General features: G+C 41.7%; 2 protein-coding genes across 2 annotated transcripts in view; one reads left to right on the top strand and one right to left on the bottom strand.

Annotated features, from left to right (window-relative positions):
* ttc17 (tetratricopeptide repeat domain 17) overlaps positions 1–4,471 on the bottom strand; it is a 53,562-nt gene extending 49,091 nt beyond the window's left edge. Inside the window, exons 1-4 of the mRNA XM_056278594.1 lie at positions 4,301–4,471; positions 3,581–3,670; positions 3,042–3,211; positions 112–223 (exon numbers count right to left, since the gene is read on the bottom strand). Coding sequence (XP_056134569.1) covers positions 112–223; positions 3,042–3,211; positions 3,581–3,670; positions 4,301–4,471 — 543 coding nt within the window. The remainder of the gene's footprint in view (positions 1–111; positions 224–3,041; positions 3,212–3,580; positions 3,671–4,300) is intronic.
* Positions 4,472–5,985: 1,514 nt separating this feature from the next.
* traf6 (TNF receptor-associated factor 6) lies at positions 5,986–16,736 on the top strand. The gene is made up of 7 exons (XM_056278732.1): positions 5,986–6,314; positions 7,036–7,186; positions 8,863–9,021; positions 9,202–9,273; positions 12,305–12,382; positions 12,548–12,871; positions 13,810–16,736. Exons 1-7 carry the CDS (start codon positions 5,986–5,988, stop codon positions 14,404–14,406), a joined length of 1,710 nt encoding a protein of 569 aa, XP_056134707.1. The 3' UTR covers positions 14,407–16,736.
* Positions 16,737–17,463: the final 727 nt, after the last annotated feature.

Here is a 17,463-nt window from a genome sequence, read left to right on the forward strand (position 1 = left end):
ACACTATCTAATTCTAACCCTGGATGATTCTCAATAGACAACTGGATTATTTCACTTGTCTGTAAAGCCCTCTCATGACCGAAGACATTGATGGGAAGAAGAGCTACTTACCCTAAGATGCTGGAAAGCATGAATACTATAGGGAAGCTCAAACGCTTTGGCGCAGTCAGGTCTTTCCAGATCTTGAGGAGGAGGTGACCTAGAATCTAGATAATCTTCTGGGCTATAATTGAAACAAAAGTTCACTCCCATTAGGATAACAATAGTGGTGAAATAATTTAAATTCTGTTATACTTTATTGTCCTAAGAGTGGATATTTGTTTTCACCTTTTGTACAGAGCCTCACATACAGTAAATACATATATACATATTAGTGCAGAGCCTCAAATACCGTAAATACATGAACACATACAATACATACCATATGACATATACATAGAGAACAGGGAGACAACACTACATTAACAAGAGTTTTGAGGTTCAGTGAGTTTAGAACTTCAATGGCAGAAGGAACAAAACGCCTTTTAAAATGGGCCTGTATCCAGGTGAGGGACCTGTACCTGTGACCAGATGGAAGCAATGTGGAGAACGGGTTAAGGGGGTGAGTAGGATCCTGAGCTGGTTAGTAAGAGCTGCAATTACATAGTGGATTAAAAAAAAATCAATCAGGGATAGCTAAATGCCATAATGTGACATTGTAGGAGCAATCCAGTTGGTTAGTTTAAAATGGTTATCTACATTGGGAAATTAACAAATGAAATTGTTCATTAATCCTCATCTGTTATGTGATAGTGTAAAGAGGCTGGTGTCTGCAATCAGTTTTAATTGGTAAAAAAAAAAACAAACATGGCAACAAACAAACAAATTATATTAATGGCCTAGCCATACCACTGCTACATCCCAAACTGATCACAATGAGGACAGAGTGGGTATCACATGGTGAGTGAATGGTCAGACAGGACAAATACTTTTGGGTTAACTGTACACCTGTTGATAAGTAATGAAATTATATTTCTGCAGACAAAATTTTCAATGACAGGGCAAAATCACAACAGTAATAGGGGTGGGGGGAAATTGATTCTTAGATGCACTGAGATTCTCTCATAAAAGATTATGTCTCGATGCAGAAAACTCAATAATCCAAAATTTAAAGCTCAATTCCTGACTGGGCCGCTGAACCAACTGGATGGTGAAACGTAATGGGCATAAAACATGTGTGTTGTGTTTACATTCTAAGCTAGGCTACTTCTTCGGTTTTGGTGAGGATGGCTAAGCGCGAACAACCGAAGTTGGATACAATCCGACTGGCACCCTCTGGCTTAAAAGCCCGCATATGGAAGCATTTTGGCATCTATGAAGTTGAAGGGAGAAGGGACCTGGACAAGAGCCACACTGTATGCAAGTTGTCTCTAACTAAAATACAATATTTTGGGAACACAACAAACATGAGAAGCCATATTTCACATTTCCACCCGGAGTTGGAGGAAAAACAGCCGGCTATAGTCGCTGCCAAGCAGAGAACAATTGAACAAGTGATATCAAAGCTTCCACCGAACTTGGAAAGGGCAAAGCGATTCACAAAGTCAATCGCAACTTTTATTGCCAATGGTTTGCGCCCCTACTCAGTCACTGAGAACCAGGGCTTTCGCACTATGCTGCACACTTTGGAGCCGAGATACAACATCCCATCTCGACGTTTTTTCACCGACACAGCGATATCCACACTACAATGAAACCAAAACCAAAGTCATGGAATCACTGAGGGAAGCGGGTAGGATAGCAATAACGTGATGCATGGACGTCCATTGCTACAGAATCTTATCTCACCATAACTGCGCACTTTATTACTGATGACTGGCAGCTCGCGTCTCATGTGCAGGGGATACTAGAACTCACTTACACCGGAGCATTTAGATCAACTGCTGTTCTTACACAAAAACTTCAACATTCCAGCATTCACCAGTTAAGCACATTCGCCATGTTGCACTTCCATGCATTTCCATGATTTCATTGTGGCCTATTATTTGTATTTTCGCCATTATTTATTGTTCTACCACATATTCCACAGAAAGTGTTAGTTTTGTATGAGAGCTGGTACAGAATTCAATGTTGTTTTTATATGAAAGCCGTTTTTGATTTTAATATACAGCAAAATGGTTTTTTTTTTGTTTTTTGGAGGGATTCTGTGCTCATTGCCCATAACAGGAGGATTGCGGTTGAAGTCTTTATTTGTGAACGAGGGCAGCTTTTTATGTTATCAAGTGATTGCTGAAGTCTTGCTGAAGCCCATGTTAATTTACAACAAAGATGCTGCTACAGGCACACTTTTGTTTCTTTTCTTGTTGGTTCTTTACAGTGCTGGGAAACGTGACCTTTCAGTTGACACATCTCCTCTATTTGTTACTGTATTAATAAAAGATAATGGAAGTAAATTCATCTGTTTACTTTAATTATGAATAATATGCTATGTTTTAAAAGTACCAAGTAGTCACACAGTGAGAAAAAAATGAATCATGTATAGAAATCAAAAATGTTGATGCATCAAGATGCATCAATCATTTTACAAATGCATCTTAGCCCTCGGAATCGAATCGAATCATGAGGTGCCTAAAGATTCCCACCCCTAGTTAGTATGTACCCCTGTTATTAGTATGAGATGATGGCAGACTCAGTCAAACAATAGAATATCATCTCTTAATATTGATGTTAATTGTCCTAGCTTGTGTTGCATGTGAAGCCTTTGTGTGGAAAAAAAAATCTGGGTGGAGTCACAAATTGCTACAAGTTACATGAATTAAATACAGACTTTACAAAAAACTTTTTTTTTGGGGGGGGGCAACATTAAATAAACTGAGTTGGAAAAAACTTTAATGGGAGAGGTCTTGGGTGCAAAAGAATATCACATTTATATCATCCTAAATAGCACAAACTTGTAAGCAGTTTAAATGTCTGAATAGGAAAGAAAAGCCAATGCAGCACTGACAGGAACATGGACATAACATGTTGGCTGGGGAGAGATTTCTCTCATTTCTTTCCCTGACCTTATGTCTTTGCTCTCCAAGGAGATATAAGTACCATCGTACAGGTCCAGGTCTCCAAGGGGCACCTTGGCCATGACGCAGTCAGCATCCTCTTTATAGTGCCTCTGCTCCAGCCCCGTGTCCCTGTCCTCATTTTCCTCAATGTGAATCTTCTGTGCTACCAGCTGTTTCTGCATAACATCAACATGGCCAGTAAGTCAGTGTGGATCAATTAAGACCCATTGTAGGATATGTGACAGAAGAAGCAATATATTTGAGTAGAAGAATAAAAGCACATATTAGTTTTAACCATAGGAAGGTATCCGTGTTTATACATTTATTTCAATATTGCAAATGTAAGTAAATGAGAGCTCTCTGGGTAAGACATCTGTGACAAGTTCATAATGTGATAATGAAAGTAAAAACAAGGATGAAAGAAAGGTACTCAACAGGATTCGGCTCCTTGAACTACGTTGTCAAAACGAGCAATACTTAAAGTGTCTTCTGTGTCAACGTCATGACTAATGCCAAATAATAAAATGAAAGCGTGGCCTACGCACCTCTAGTTTCTTGAGGTTGTTAACCCGGTTCTCTTGTCTCATGAAGATCACAACGTCATGTGGATGCTTGAGATTCAAAGGAGAGTCAACCTGCATCAACAACAACGAGGTCAAAATTGTAAAACAGCACTAGTAAGTGCAGCTGATAGTTTATCAGATTTGCCCAGCTGTATAAATCAAACGGACTCTTATCACTTTTTTATCAAGTCTCGTTGCCTGCACAAATAGCTGACACCGCCTGTGACGAATTATCTAATCACAGGAGTGTTTCAAATTCTTACTCTTTTAATACAATCTCATTTACGCAATTTGCGCATTATACTTTCAGTGTGAGTGAAAACAGCCAAGTTGACTGCTGACACAAGCAAGGTTGGGTGATAAGACACGTTCAGTGCTGACGTTGATCGGGGCCCGAGAATATTGTAATAATTTTGACCTCAAAACCACTTCACGTCTACGTCAGTGTTGATTAGCGTTAGCGAGCAAAAGCTAACCAAGTTGGTAACAACTAACAGAACCATTTTCATACAATGTAACACTGTGTGGCTGCAGCGATGCTGACACACGAGTAACTAGCTAGTTTAACTCAGTATGCCGTGGTAACGTTAACAAGCAAGCAAGGGGTGTAGTGAAAAAGCACTATCCGGTTGGCACAATTAGCGGTATAAGCTAGCCAGCTAACGTTAACTCTCGCTTTAACAGGTCAGTGAGATGACATACTTGCTGTTGGATTTTCCCATCTTCCGTGACTACCCAGTGAGTAGTGGCTCCTCCGGAGTCCACGAGTAGTACGCATAGCAGGATGAAAAGCCTCCTCTGAATAGACGTTTTCTGTGAGACATGGACGCGATAGGACGAATGCTCAGGACAGGTTTGCCTAAGGTCCGCCATTTTTTTCTGCCTCTATATGCACTGCTGTGGCAGATCGCAACATGAGAAATCAAGCTTCCCTGCAGTAACAAGCCTCCGCCCACTAGGGGGAGTAAGCGGTTTAAGGCAGCCCCACTCCGACAGCATAAAAAAAAGAAAGAAAAAAACTTTAGTTGTCAATGACGTTCGGAAAATGCAGGAAATTCTCTAGAAAACAGACTTCGACACGTTCAAGAACAAGGTGAGGTTGTTAAGAAGTGAATATGCTACCGCGCGCTCGGCCTTTCCTTCGAGATCTTATTTGCCGAAGCGAGGATGTAATTGTCGTCCTTGTTATTTCGGCCAATTTAGTCATCTGCATACGTTTTGGAGCCTTGTCAGGACCGAAGTTGCAGTTCCGCATCAGGAAGGGGCAGGGGTGACCACTTCGTTAAGCTATGTTCTGTTTGATATGTTCAAAACGAATTAGTTCGGATTCATTGTAAAAGGCGTGAAGTGAAAACATTTGGCGACTTTGTGTGACGACGAGGTGATCTCAGGCAGCTATTCTACCCAGATCAAACGTTGGGAGCTCCTTGCCATCTCGCCATGTGTGAGAAGATATGACATGAGCTCGTCAGAGGCATAGGTGTAGCTAGGTGGAGTTCACACCGCCAGTTGCCGCCAACAACTGACAATGTGTTAACAACTCTGCTACACTGAGTTATTATTGGTTCAAACGTCCCTGATCTAGCAATATATTTTTTTAAGGTTATCATACGCAACACCTTACGCACCATCTATCTAGTGTGAACTGTTTCTTTGGCATGCATTTGACAGTTCTATAGTTGTATGACGACGTGCACAATTCGGGAAGTTATGTACAGCTAGCTATGCAATAATCATGTACCTAGATGAGCTGGTGGCGCCGCACGTGCAGTCTTTTAAAGTTGGGCTTAAATTGAAACGCTGATGTTCTAATATTTGTCATTTTAATCGTCATGCACTTTGTTCCGTTTCCTTGTACTGAAAAAAGCAAAAAGTAAAATTCAGTTTTTCTCCCCCTAGTACAGCTTCTCTTTAGCTGATTTTGTCCACCTGATACTCGTGATGTAATCTAACACATTCATTTACGTACAGCCTATCAGATCAAATCATCAAAATGTTAACCCACCCTTACCCCAATCATTAGCTGTACTTGTCACTCAGAGTTCAGCACATGAATATTAATGAGGACTAAACCTCTCCCTCACAACCGAGAACAGTTACGGATAAAAGTGTTAAAAACACCTTAGTCATTTACAAATAAAGAAAAGCGCTTTATATGTTCATTTTGGCCATATAAAGTTAAATCTGATTTCTGATTTTGATTCATTTAAGATGGTGTGAGTTTCTGAATTCCAGGTTTGAAATATATTTCCCTTTTGTTGGAGGGACCAATGACCACATAAAAGGTGCCAAGGTTGACATTAAAGTTGTTGATGCGTAGTTATCAAAATAACTATTGTCTCCCGGGTTCACCCTTTTTCTTTCTCACTTCATCCATTTTTCAACAGATGTCTTGCTTTGAGAGTGTGAAGAGTAACTTGGATAGTGATGGAAGTTGTGAAGGAGCTGCTGCCGGAGAGCTCTCCAACTGTGCCTTGGCAATGCTGGAAAAGGAGCGAGACTCACTCCTCAGCTCCTCAGAAAGCCCTGGAACCTTCACAAGCAGCACCCCCACTAGCCTTCAGGCTGCTGCCCCCCTGCAGGGCTACGATGTGGAGTTCGATCCGCCCCTAGAGAGCAAATATGAGTGCCCCATCTGCCTTATGGCCTTGAGGAATGCCATTCAAACACCCTGTGGCCATCGTTTCTGCAAACATTGTATTGAAAAGTCCATTCGGTATGCTGCTGTGTAGGACTCAGTTTAACAGTTTACTTGTGCTCAGGTTTATAGCATTGTGAATGCCTTATATTTTCATAAAAGACTTCAATGGTCATTCTTGAATATTTGTGGTATCTTTAAGCCAGCTTACACAATGTATCACTAAAGTACTTGAATAGACTGATATGACACATTTTAAATTAAAGGAATGAAAAGAAGAGAACCATATAAAAAGGTGCATAATGTAACTAAACAGTTAGACATGTAACAAAGTGCATAGAATGTTTCAAAACAGTTTCACAACAGAAACATCCATGGCAAGTGCACATGGGCTTTTACTTTGATGTCTAAGATTAATTCATTTACATAAAGTTGCACTTGATTATTACATGTGTTTCAAAAACACCGAATAATAGCTGACACATACCCAGCTGTGATTCACCAGCTTTCAGCTGATGAGTCATTAATGAATGAAGTATCACATGATGCTATCTTTAAAGCTTTGTGCTTTATAGATCATAATTTTTCTTTGTTGCATTTGTAAGTTTTAAATTTCCTGCTTCACCACAGATTCCTACTATTGCCTTTTTTTCTTCTGAAGATGTGCATTACTAACCATACAATACAGCGGTTTATTTACCAATCTCTCTGATTTGAATTTTTTCTTTTTCAGTATGGAAAGTAAATCCAGTGAGTTGTACTGTTGAAATCTTAAGTCTCTCTCCCTCTTATCCTACAGTGATACAGGGCAAAGGTGCCCAGTCGATAATGAGATGCTGTTGGAGGAGCAACTCTTTCCTGATAATTTTGCCAAACGTGAGATCCTGTCACTAACTGTTCGTTGTCCTAACACTGGATGTGCTGAGAAGATGGAACTCCGACACTTGGAGGTATAAACTGTATGATATAACAGATATTTCTGATAACAGTCTGCGTAACACCATTACAAATGGGCAACTAAAGTTGCAAGACTACCGTCTCATACAACAGTGCTACACTATCTCTTAAATAGCATTAACCTTAGAATTAGGATGCCAAAAATGTCTGGTGTCTGGTGAGAGCAGGAAGGACCTAACCAGAGAGGGAAGTGCACTTTACTGGACTGACAAAACCAAACAATTAGCTAAAAGTTATGGAAAACTGTAGACTGGGGTGTTGATTCTCAGTGCAGTCAGCAGCATTAGAAATTCTTACACGTTACAGGGAATCATTTAATTCAGTGTTAATATCAAATCTTTCTTCATGCAGCTTTATAAAGTAAGTGAATGCTTATTTTTAGCCCGTCTCTGTCTTCTCACACTTTGCAAAAGGTGAAAAAAGGGGTGTAGATGACGAGGACAGGGATGGTGGTGTGTGTATGTGTGTGGGAGGGGGGGGGCTGAAGGTGAACACCACACCACAGCTTCTCACAAGTCTACCCAGAGAGTTCAGTTGGCTAACATTGGCATTTTTTCTGCTTGGCTAATATTGACACATATGCCAACTTATGTATGTCATGCGCTGGCATGTGTGTCACCTTTTTCACAGGGGTCTTGGGGTCTTTGATGCCCCCATATTAAAAACGAATTTGGAGAGGGCTGATTATAAGTATTTCTCCAATTGTAAAAAAGAGCACAGATTTTCTCCCTCAAAGCAGCTGTGTAATGTGTCTTGTTTTTTTGTTTTCAGCTCAGACTAGTAGCAAAACCAAATGCATCTGTTTTGTGATTAGTTATTATTTATTTATATTTTTCATCATGGCCTTCTAAGGAAAATAGAGAGACTTCCAGTGAAGTAAGCCTCAAACATACAAGTGGAAACAAACTTGCACACACATAATTACTGTAAAAAGACAAAACGGCCATCCCCCACAGCAATCCCAGGTTTTGAGACGGTGGAAGCTATCTATGGTAAGACTGAAAATTGTTGGCCTGTGCTTGTCACTTTCCAATTCTCAGTTTGTCCTTATTTTCAAAATGTATTTCCATATTGATGTTCAGTGGCAGTCAAAATGCATTCAGTGAAAGTAAGATTTTTCAGTTTAGTTCTCAAATCACACTTTGCAGTCAACGCATATCTCTCCGGCCAGTCGTTCAACATTATATATGTGTATGGGCTTCTTATTAGACAATGAATTGGTCAGTGATTAGCCAACAGCCAAAGATGTGCATGGTGGCCCAGTGGTTAGCGCTGTCGCCTCACAGCGAGAAAGTCCTGGGTTCGAACCCCAGGGTTGTCCAACCTTGGGGGTCATCCCAGGTCGTCCTCTTTGTGGATTTTGCATGTTCTCCCTGCGTTTGCTGTGGGTGCTCCGGTTTCCCCCACCATCAAAAAGACATGCATGTTAGGGTGCCCCTTACTGAGGCATGGCAAGACGAATTGGAGTTGGTCCATGGGTGCTGTACGGCGGCTGCCCACTGCTCCTAGCTACACAGCTAGGATGGGTTAAATGCAGAACATGACTTTCCCCGTGGGGATTAATAAAAGTATATAGAATATATCTGCACTACTTTGTTTATTTAGATCAATGGTGTGACCCCAAGAATTCATTCATCTTAATTGCTTTCATACATTGCTTTGTCAACAGAATCACCTGATGCAGTGTCAGTTTGCCACTGTGGTGTGCCAACAATGTCAGCAGTCTGTGAGGCAGAGCCAACTAAAGGAGCACACAACCCATCATTGTCTACGGAGACCTGTTTCATGTCCAGACTGTATGGCAGACTTTGTTTATGAGGAGAGACAGGTATATTTAGCTGTGCAACAAAAAGTACAAATACATTTTTATTTATAATAACAAATTTTAGTTAAATCTCTTTTAATTGTCCCTCTTGCCTATCCTATTTTTTTAATGCTTAGTTGCACAGTGTAAGAGTATCAAACCTTTTGAAAGCCTCTTGAAAAAAATTCTTGGTTGCTCTTTCAGATTCATGAGCTGCACTGTCCCTTTGCTAACGTGACGTGCCAGTACTGTGGGATGGAGCTCATTAGAGACCAGGTGAGTTGGGTGCATGTGTTGAGTGGCTTGATCATATTATTGGTGCAATCTACTACTAGTACTTTTGGCAGCTCCCGTTAGGGGTCGCCACAGCAGATCATCTGTTTCCATCTCTTCCTGTCCTCTGCATCTTCCTCTGTCACACCAGCCACCTGCATGTCCTCCCTCACCACATCAATAAACCTCCTCTTTGGTCTTCCTCTTTTCTTCTTTCCTGGCAGTTCTATATTCAGCATCCTTCTCCCAATATACCCAGCATCTCTCCTCCACACATGTCCAAACCATCGCAATCTTGCCTCTCTTCCTTTGTTTCCACACCATCCAACCTGAGCTGTCCCTCTAATAAACTCGTTCCTAATCCTGTCCTCCTTCATCACTCCCAATGAAAATCTTAGCATCTTCAACTCTGCCACCTCCAGCTCCACCTCCTGTCTTTTCATCAGTGCCACTGTCTCCAAACCATATAACATCGCTGTTCTCACAACCGTCTTGTAAACCTTCGCTTTAACTCTTGCTGGTACCCTTCTGTCGCAAATCACCCCTGACACTCTTCTCCACCCAGTCCATCCTGCCTGCACTCTCTTCTTCACCTCTATTCCACACTCCCCATTACTTTCTTATATTTATTTATTATTGGTGCAATATAAAAAACTATTCTACTAATGGCTATGATGCAGAAAGACCCTGGCCTCTTGGGTGGATGCCATTCACTTACAGGTGGGAGTTGATTAGTGGCATTGAGCTGTTTGGGACACACTATTCAACTAATAGTCTTGATTCTAACAGTGACTAGTCATTTGAAAGATTGCAGTTCAACCAGCTGCTGTATTCTGTTGCTTATCTGTCACAGAATGAAAAGTGACCACTTGAAAGTGAAAGTGAAATTTAGCTCTAAATCTCAAACTTGTTTGTATGGCCGCTACATGATAAAGTGTGTCCTTCACATGATGTAAACATTTCTGAGACAGTTTCATACAAATCACGGTCTCACGCTCCGTAAATTGAAATTAAACACCTTGTTTGACTTCTGGCTTCACCCTTAACTTTGATACAATGCCGGAGACCTTGAGGTACTGTTAAGTACCTATAAATCTCATCTGAGTAGTAAGTAGTTGATTCTTCAGGATGGTTTTTGTTTACAGTTCGAGGGATAGTTTGGTTTCTGGGATTTTTCTGTCCTGTTTTTAGTTGGACAAACTCGTGAATACCCTTTTTCTGTCCCGTGTGTGCAGTTTGAAGATGCATTGAAGAGTGAATTCTACCCCAGTTTAGCACAATTATTGTGACCATTGCCAGAATCATTTGCAGCTCCTCTTGAAAAAAGAGCTACTCCGAAGCGGACCATTATTACTTTATATTCATTAGCCTAGCTTTAACAATTTTTCTTTTCATGTTCCTTTTACATTTTCACAAGTACATGCAAAATCCTTAACATAAGATTATAGTTTTGAACTATTTTTCTGTAATAAACATAACTGTTTTCATCTACAGTGGAAGATGACACATGTCCGTTTTCTTGTACGGTGGACAAAGATGGATATTCATATTACAGAAAAATAGTTCAGAGCTATAATATAATTTTTATGATTTTGCGTGTACTTGTGAAAATTTTAGTTTGGAAAAATTGATAATGTTAGGCTAACGAGTAAAAAGTATTTATGATTGCCTTTGGAGAAGGTGTATTTCCCTCCTTTTGAGAAAAGGTATCCTCGAGTTTGTCTGACTTCCTAAGTAGGACACATTGTAAAAACCCAGGAAACCAAACTGTTCCTTTAATTATATTACTTCAGACTCTACAACCTTAACTGTTCACCTGGATCACCCATTTGTTGGTTGGGAAAATTAACTGCAATGCCAACCTGTGTAGATATGAGAAGCAAAAAGGAAAGAAAGAATTTGCCTTTTTACAGGGGCTTAAAAATTATTATTAATAGCATCTCTCTCTAAGGGCTTGGTTACTGCCCCTGGGGCATGAGGTGAAGCTTGCAGAACTAGCAGTTCTAATTTATTAGGCTCCCGACTTCGTCCGTCTTCTGGGTCAGTACAAAATGGATGAGAGAAAATGGAGTAGAGAAGTCTTCCACTTCAAATGACCTTTCAGTAATAAAGGCATTAAACTTCTCCCCTTTGTGGAGTGGTGTTATATTTTTGACTAATCAAGATGTGAAGATCGTACCGTGAATATATTTCTTTTATAATGTGCAAAAATTAGGTGATTTATTGCTGTTGATTTATTGTTGCACTGAAAGCATGATGCTAAAACTGAGGTATCTTTTGAAGCATGAGGTGTAGACACAATGTCCTTTGCCTGTCTTCCATTACAATGTGGATCCACAATTTTGGAAGTGGTAATGCAAATGTTGACTTTTGGATACTTTCCTCTGTTGGATAGAGAATGATCTCTTTTTAGACGGTTGCCCTCATTAAACGGCTTGAATGTGTTTGTAGCTACTGACCTTAAGAGACTGTTTAAAAATGTACTCAGTGTTGTAGTCGAGTCACTAAACCTTGAGGTCGAGTCTCAAGTCCCTAGTGTTCGAGTCCAAGTCCAAGTCCGAGTCCCCAAAGAAGAGTCCGAGTCAAGTCCCCATTACCTGAGCCCGAGTCATCAAGGTTGAGTCTGAGTCGAGTTCCAAGATGGGTTCCAGTGCGCCACGCTTGACACTGTAAAAAAGCTGGCATACAAATAAAAAAGGTCTACATCAAACAAAAATGACACAGCTGTCACCATTTCAAAGGGAGTTTATTTACTTTGTGACACAATAGCAAAAGAAATCCACTCGCAAGCATGTGCACACACACTAGTGTTGTAGTCAAGTCACTAAACCTCGAGTCCGAGACGAGTCTCTAGTCCTCAGTGTTTGAGTCCAAGTCCGAGTCATCAGTGCTCAAGTCCAGTCAAGTCACGAGTCCTGAAAATTGGGACTGGAGTCGGACTCGAGTCCTAGTCCTGGACTTGAGTACTACAACACTGATTTGACTTGAATAAATGACCTGTGAATCAAACTGCATTGCTGGTCTTTTGTTTCAGATGGTATCTCACTGTGATACAGATTGTCCAAAAGCTCCTATCGCCTGTACTTTCAGCACCTTCGGATGCCAGGAAAAGGTAGGTTGTCAGTAGAACTTGAAGGCAAACCTAAATCCTATTCTATGCCTCTTCATTTATATAGAACGTTGTCAAACTTTGAGTGAAGTATCCTGCCTTTTATACCACCATGCCACCAATCTTGTACCAAATGTTATAAAAAAGACCAATTTTGTTCCCTTACAGATGCAGCGCCACAACCTGGCTCAGCACATGCAGGAGTTTTCGCAGATGCATATGCACTACATGGCTGAGTACCTGCGGCGCCTTAGTCTCAATGACGCCACACCCAAGTCTCTGTGGCCCCTAGGGGAGTCTTCTGTTTCCTCTGAGGACCATGGAGCTGCATCACTAGCACCAGGCTCTAGTGGGCCCAAAGGGGCAGCAAGCTATTGTAGCAGTGCCTCTTGCCAGCATAGTGAGGAAGTTCAGAGGCTCAGGGAGATGGATGGGCGATTAGTTAAGCAGGACCATCAGCTGCGTGAGCTCATCATCTTGAAAGAAACACAGGTATATAGGGTATTCTCAGATCTTAATGTACTTATAAATGGTCAATGTAGTTGTAATAGCATGAGATTGAGGTGGCTTTCACTCCTACATCATTTTGTGTGCACTTCATGAACTTTTTGACGTTTCAATCTGTTTGATAAGAAACAGAAAACGCCCCATAGGGACTTTCTTGTGCACCAAACTAGCCTAAAAAATGTATCAAAAGTCAGGGGTCTCTGTCAGCTCCCAGTTGGATTGTGGTATGCAACATCTCTGGTGTGGAAGCAATTTCAAGAGAGACCAGAGTAAATTAAGGAAATTATGACATGATGCATTGCACTGGGAGTTCACAGCAGAATGTTTTCATTGCTTTAGAGAGCAAATCTGAACAAGATTGCGCATCGCTGGCAATGCTCAGTCACATCAGAGTTGTGTATCTTCCATGCTATGTGAGGTTTCCCCTTATTTATTTACATATCCAAACTTTTATTTATATAGTTCATAGCTTGCACAGTTTACAGCTAATTGTTTTATATAATTTTATAGTATAAATTTTATAGCTGGTTGCTGACCAAAAAAAAATAATACTAAAACTACGAAGTAGTACTGCTGGCCTCATCTTTGTAATGCAACTGCTGTAGCAAATTGTCCGTCCTTCTCTTCTAAACATATCCCATCGAACACAGCTTTGAAATTATAAGGCCACATCTTTGCTCTCTTTGCACACACACACACACACACACACACACACACACACACACACACACACACACTACCTCTCAGCTCTTGGGGTTTGTTAATAGCTTTATTTAATGTAATTTTATTTCAATTTGGTATTTAGTGATACACTTTAACATATTGATCTTCAATAGGGCATTTATAACTTATACATTTATTACATTTTAGGATAGGATTCAGCATGTGTTGTACTTGTAATTATGACCCCATTTTTCCCACAGGCAGGCCAGCTTTCAGAGCTTCGGCGTAAAGTGTCTGCGCTGGAGGAGACTGTGAAGGAGCTGGAAGCCCAGCAATGCCAAGGCATCTTCATCTGGCGCCTCAAGGGGTTTTCTGCCCACCTGCGCAACCAGGAGGCAGGTCTGCCAGTTGTGGATCACAGCCCAGGCTTCTACACGGGCCGTCCCGGATATAAGCTGTGCCTGCGCCTGCACCTGCAAACCCCCCTTGCCCCACGGTGCGCCAACTATATTTCCCTCTTTGTCCACACCATGCAAGGCGCTTTTGATGGGCAGCTCAGTTGGCCCTTCCAGGGCACCATCCGACTAGCTATCCTGGACCAGGGCCCGGAGGGTGATCACCACATGGAGTTGATGGAGACTAAGCCAGACCTTCAAGCCTTCCAGAAGCCCACTATCCAACGCAACCCCAAAGGTTTTGGCTATGTCACCTTCCTGCACCTACAACAGCTGCACCAGCGGGCCTATGTCAAAGATGACACGCTGCTTGTCCGCTGTGAGGTGACGCCGCGTTTTGATGGTGCTCTTCGCCGGGAGGGAGCAGGAGTGCAGTCCAGGGGGCTGGAGGCCTCGACTTGAGGGGGTCTTGAGTTTCAATGACTAAGAAGATAGGAGAGGAAAATATTTAAAATACTTTGTTGGGTCAATAGTAGATTTACTTTTAATTAGAACAATATATTATATGATTTATGTTTTGTTTTCTTTAATCTGTTCCGATAAGAAACGAATACCCCTTTCACACTGGCCAAAAACCCCACAAAAACCCCGCTAATGTCCACCTTTGGTCAATGTAAAAAGGCGGATGTTAGCGGGTTTTTTTGGCCAGTGTGAAAGGGGTAAAAGAGTGTAGTGGTTGAGAGAAACTTCTAATCAGCTCTTGCAATTATGTTTGATATCTAGCATGAAATGATGTACTATTTTCAATGTGTCACGACAGTAGGATTACTGATGTTTTGACATTGCTAAATACACTGATGAGCCAAAACATTATGACCACCTGTCTAATATGCTGTTGGTCCTCCATGTGCCGCCAAAACACTGCTGACCTGCTGAGGCATGGACTCCACAAGACCCTTGAAGGTGTCCTGTGGTATCTGGCACCAAAACATAAGCAGCAAATTCTTCAAGTCTTATAAGTTGTGAGGTGGAGCCACCATGGATTGGACTTGTCTGTCCGGCACATCACACAGATGGACAATCAGACTGAGATCTGGAGAATTTGGAGGCCAGGGCAACACCTTGAACACTTCATCATGTTCCTGAAACCATTCCCTAACAATGTGTGCAGTGTGGCAGGGCGCATTATCCTGCTGAAAGAGGCCACTGCAACAATGTTTAGGTAGGTGGCATGTGTGAAATTGATGTCCACATGAATGGCTGGACCCAGGGTTTCCCAGCAGAACATTGCCTAGAGCATTGCACTCCTTCCACTGGCTTTTCGTCTTCCCAAAGTATATCCTGGTGCCATCACCTCCCCACGTAAATGGCACACACGTACACAGCCATTCACGTGAACTAAAGGAAAATGGGACTCATCGGACCAGGCGACCTTCTTCCACTGCTTCAAGGTCCAGTTCTGACACTTGTGTGCCCATTGTAGGCACTTTTGACAGTGGACGGGTCATCATGAACACTGACCGGTGTGCGGCTACACAGCCCCATACGCAGCAGGTGTGGGGCTCCAATGCTTCCTACAGTTGAGTTGGCTTGTATAGGAACAAGGCTATCTCTGAGTGGCTTGTTCCTTGTCATCCTACAAATTTTCAGCTGGAATGAGATCTGGTATCTGACCTGGCCTCTGCACTTTGGGTTGTTATTCTCATGTTCTTGGAACAGTTCCTGGACACTCTTAGTCTTGTGCCTTGGGGGATTATACTCTTTAAAATATTCATCTGCAGATGGATACACTGTTGCCATGAAGGAATGCAACTGACAATGACTTCTAGACAACGTGTGGCATTTAATCGTTTCTCTACTTTTGCGAAAAGGTTTAGTGTGTGCCATAGAAACACCCATAGACCAAGCCAGCTTCCACAGCCTACATTGCTGTTACATGGGCCATGATGCATGTATGGACTTATATGGCACTCCACATAACCATATTCCTCTCCTGTACCAGAAACAGTAGCAACTCAGATATATCATGTCCAATTCCTTTTTATTTCTTACAACTTAATTAGAACCAGTGCTTTTTAGCTTACGGAAGTTAAGTTTTGTAAGGCCATACTAATTTGTGCCAACGCGGATACGACCCAAAGCGGAATGTGTGCTTTATGCATTTTTTAATGGGTTTTTCAGTGCTTCATCCTGTATCCTTCCCTATAGCAAAGCTGATTAATAGAATGTTGCTAATAAACTCAACCCAGGACGGTAGCTTTTACCTGGATTTCAAGGAAAGACCCAGGCATCCCAACAGTTTTGTACACTTAGCGTATGTTTCACTGTGTATGTTATAATGTTAAAACCTGAACAGTGTAGCAGAACTTAACACAACTACACAACATATTTATTTACTTGTTTCTTAAATGTAAGTTTGATTTGTATTTGTCTCCAAATTAGTAAGAAATGCAGCTGTGGTTTTATACAAACTACGTAGGATTTTACAGAACCTAACAGTCTTTTGCTTTTACTGTATGTGAGTGTAGAAATATATTTTCAATTTAAAAAGTGAGCAAACTGCCAGACATTGCCAGAACTTTTTCGAAGCAAGGTTGATGCCAGGTAAGAAAATGAGTATAAATGGGCGTCTGGGTAGCGTGGCGGTCTATTCCGTTGCCTACCAACACGGGGATCAGCGGTTCGAATCCCAGTGTTACCTCCGGCTTGGTCGGGCGTCCCTACAGACACAATTGGCCATGCCTATGGGTGGGAAGCCGGATGTGGGTATGTGTCCTGGTCGCTGCACTAGCGCCTCCTCTGGTCGATCGGGGCGCCTGTTCGGGGGGGGGGGGACTGGGGGGAATAGCGTGAACCTCCCACACGCTACGTCCCCCAGGCGAAACTCCTCACTGTCAGGTGAAAAGAAGCGGCTGGCCACTCCACATGTATCGGAGGAGGCATGTGGTAGTGTGCAGCCCTCCCCGGATCGGCAGAGGGGGTGGGGCAGCGACCAGACGGATACAATTGGGGAGAAAAAGGGAAAAAATCACCCCCAAGAAAAGAAAATGAGTATAAAAAAGACACTGTTTGCCATGCACAAAGGTCAAAATAAAAAGGTTACTTAATTATACCTTGGTTGTAATTAGGATCCTGGAAATATCTCATGACTGAACTGAAATTATATGTTCGATTTTGTACTGATGTCGACTGAAAATGTTAGACTGAAACTTGTCAGAACTTTTGCCAGCATATTGCCATACATTTGTAACAATGCTCTGTCCTGGATTCAATATTAATTTTGAATATTGACACAATTTACTGGAGCTGGACAGGTGAGATAACGTAGATTGGAGGAGACTTTGTTCACTTTTGCCATTACAGGAGATGGTAATGAATATTTACCTGTATGGACGAAACTATGTTGAATATTTGCCTGTATGGGCCAAACTATGTTTCTTGGGCATAGAAATTAATGAAATTCAAGCTAGGACACCCCATCAAAGATTTTATGTGTTTTAATTACTCTCTGTGATGTTT

This window comes from Lampris incognitus, chromosome 4 (assembly GCF_029633865.1).
Source record: "Lampris incognitus isolate fLamInc1 chromosome 4, fLamInc1.hap2, whole genome shotgun sequence".
In the NCBI taxonomy this organism is placed as follows: Eukaryota; Metazoa; Chordata; class Actinopteri; order Lampriformes; family Lampridae; genus Lampris; species Lampris incognitus.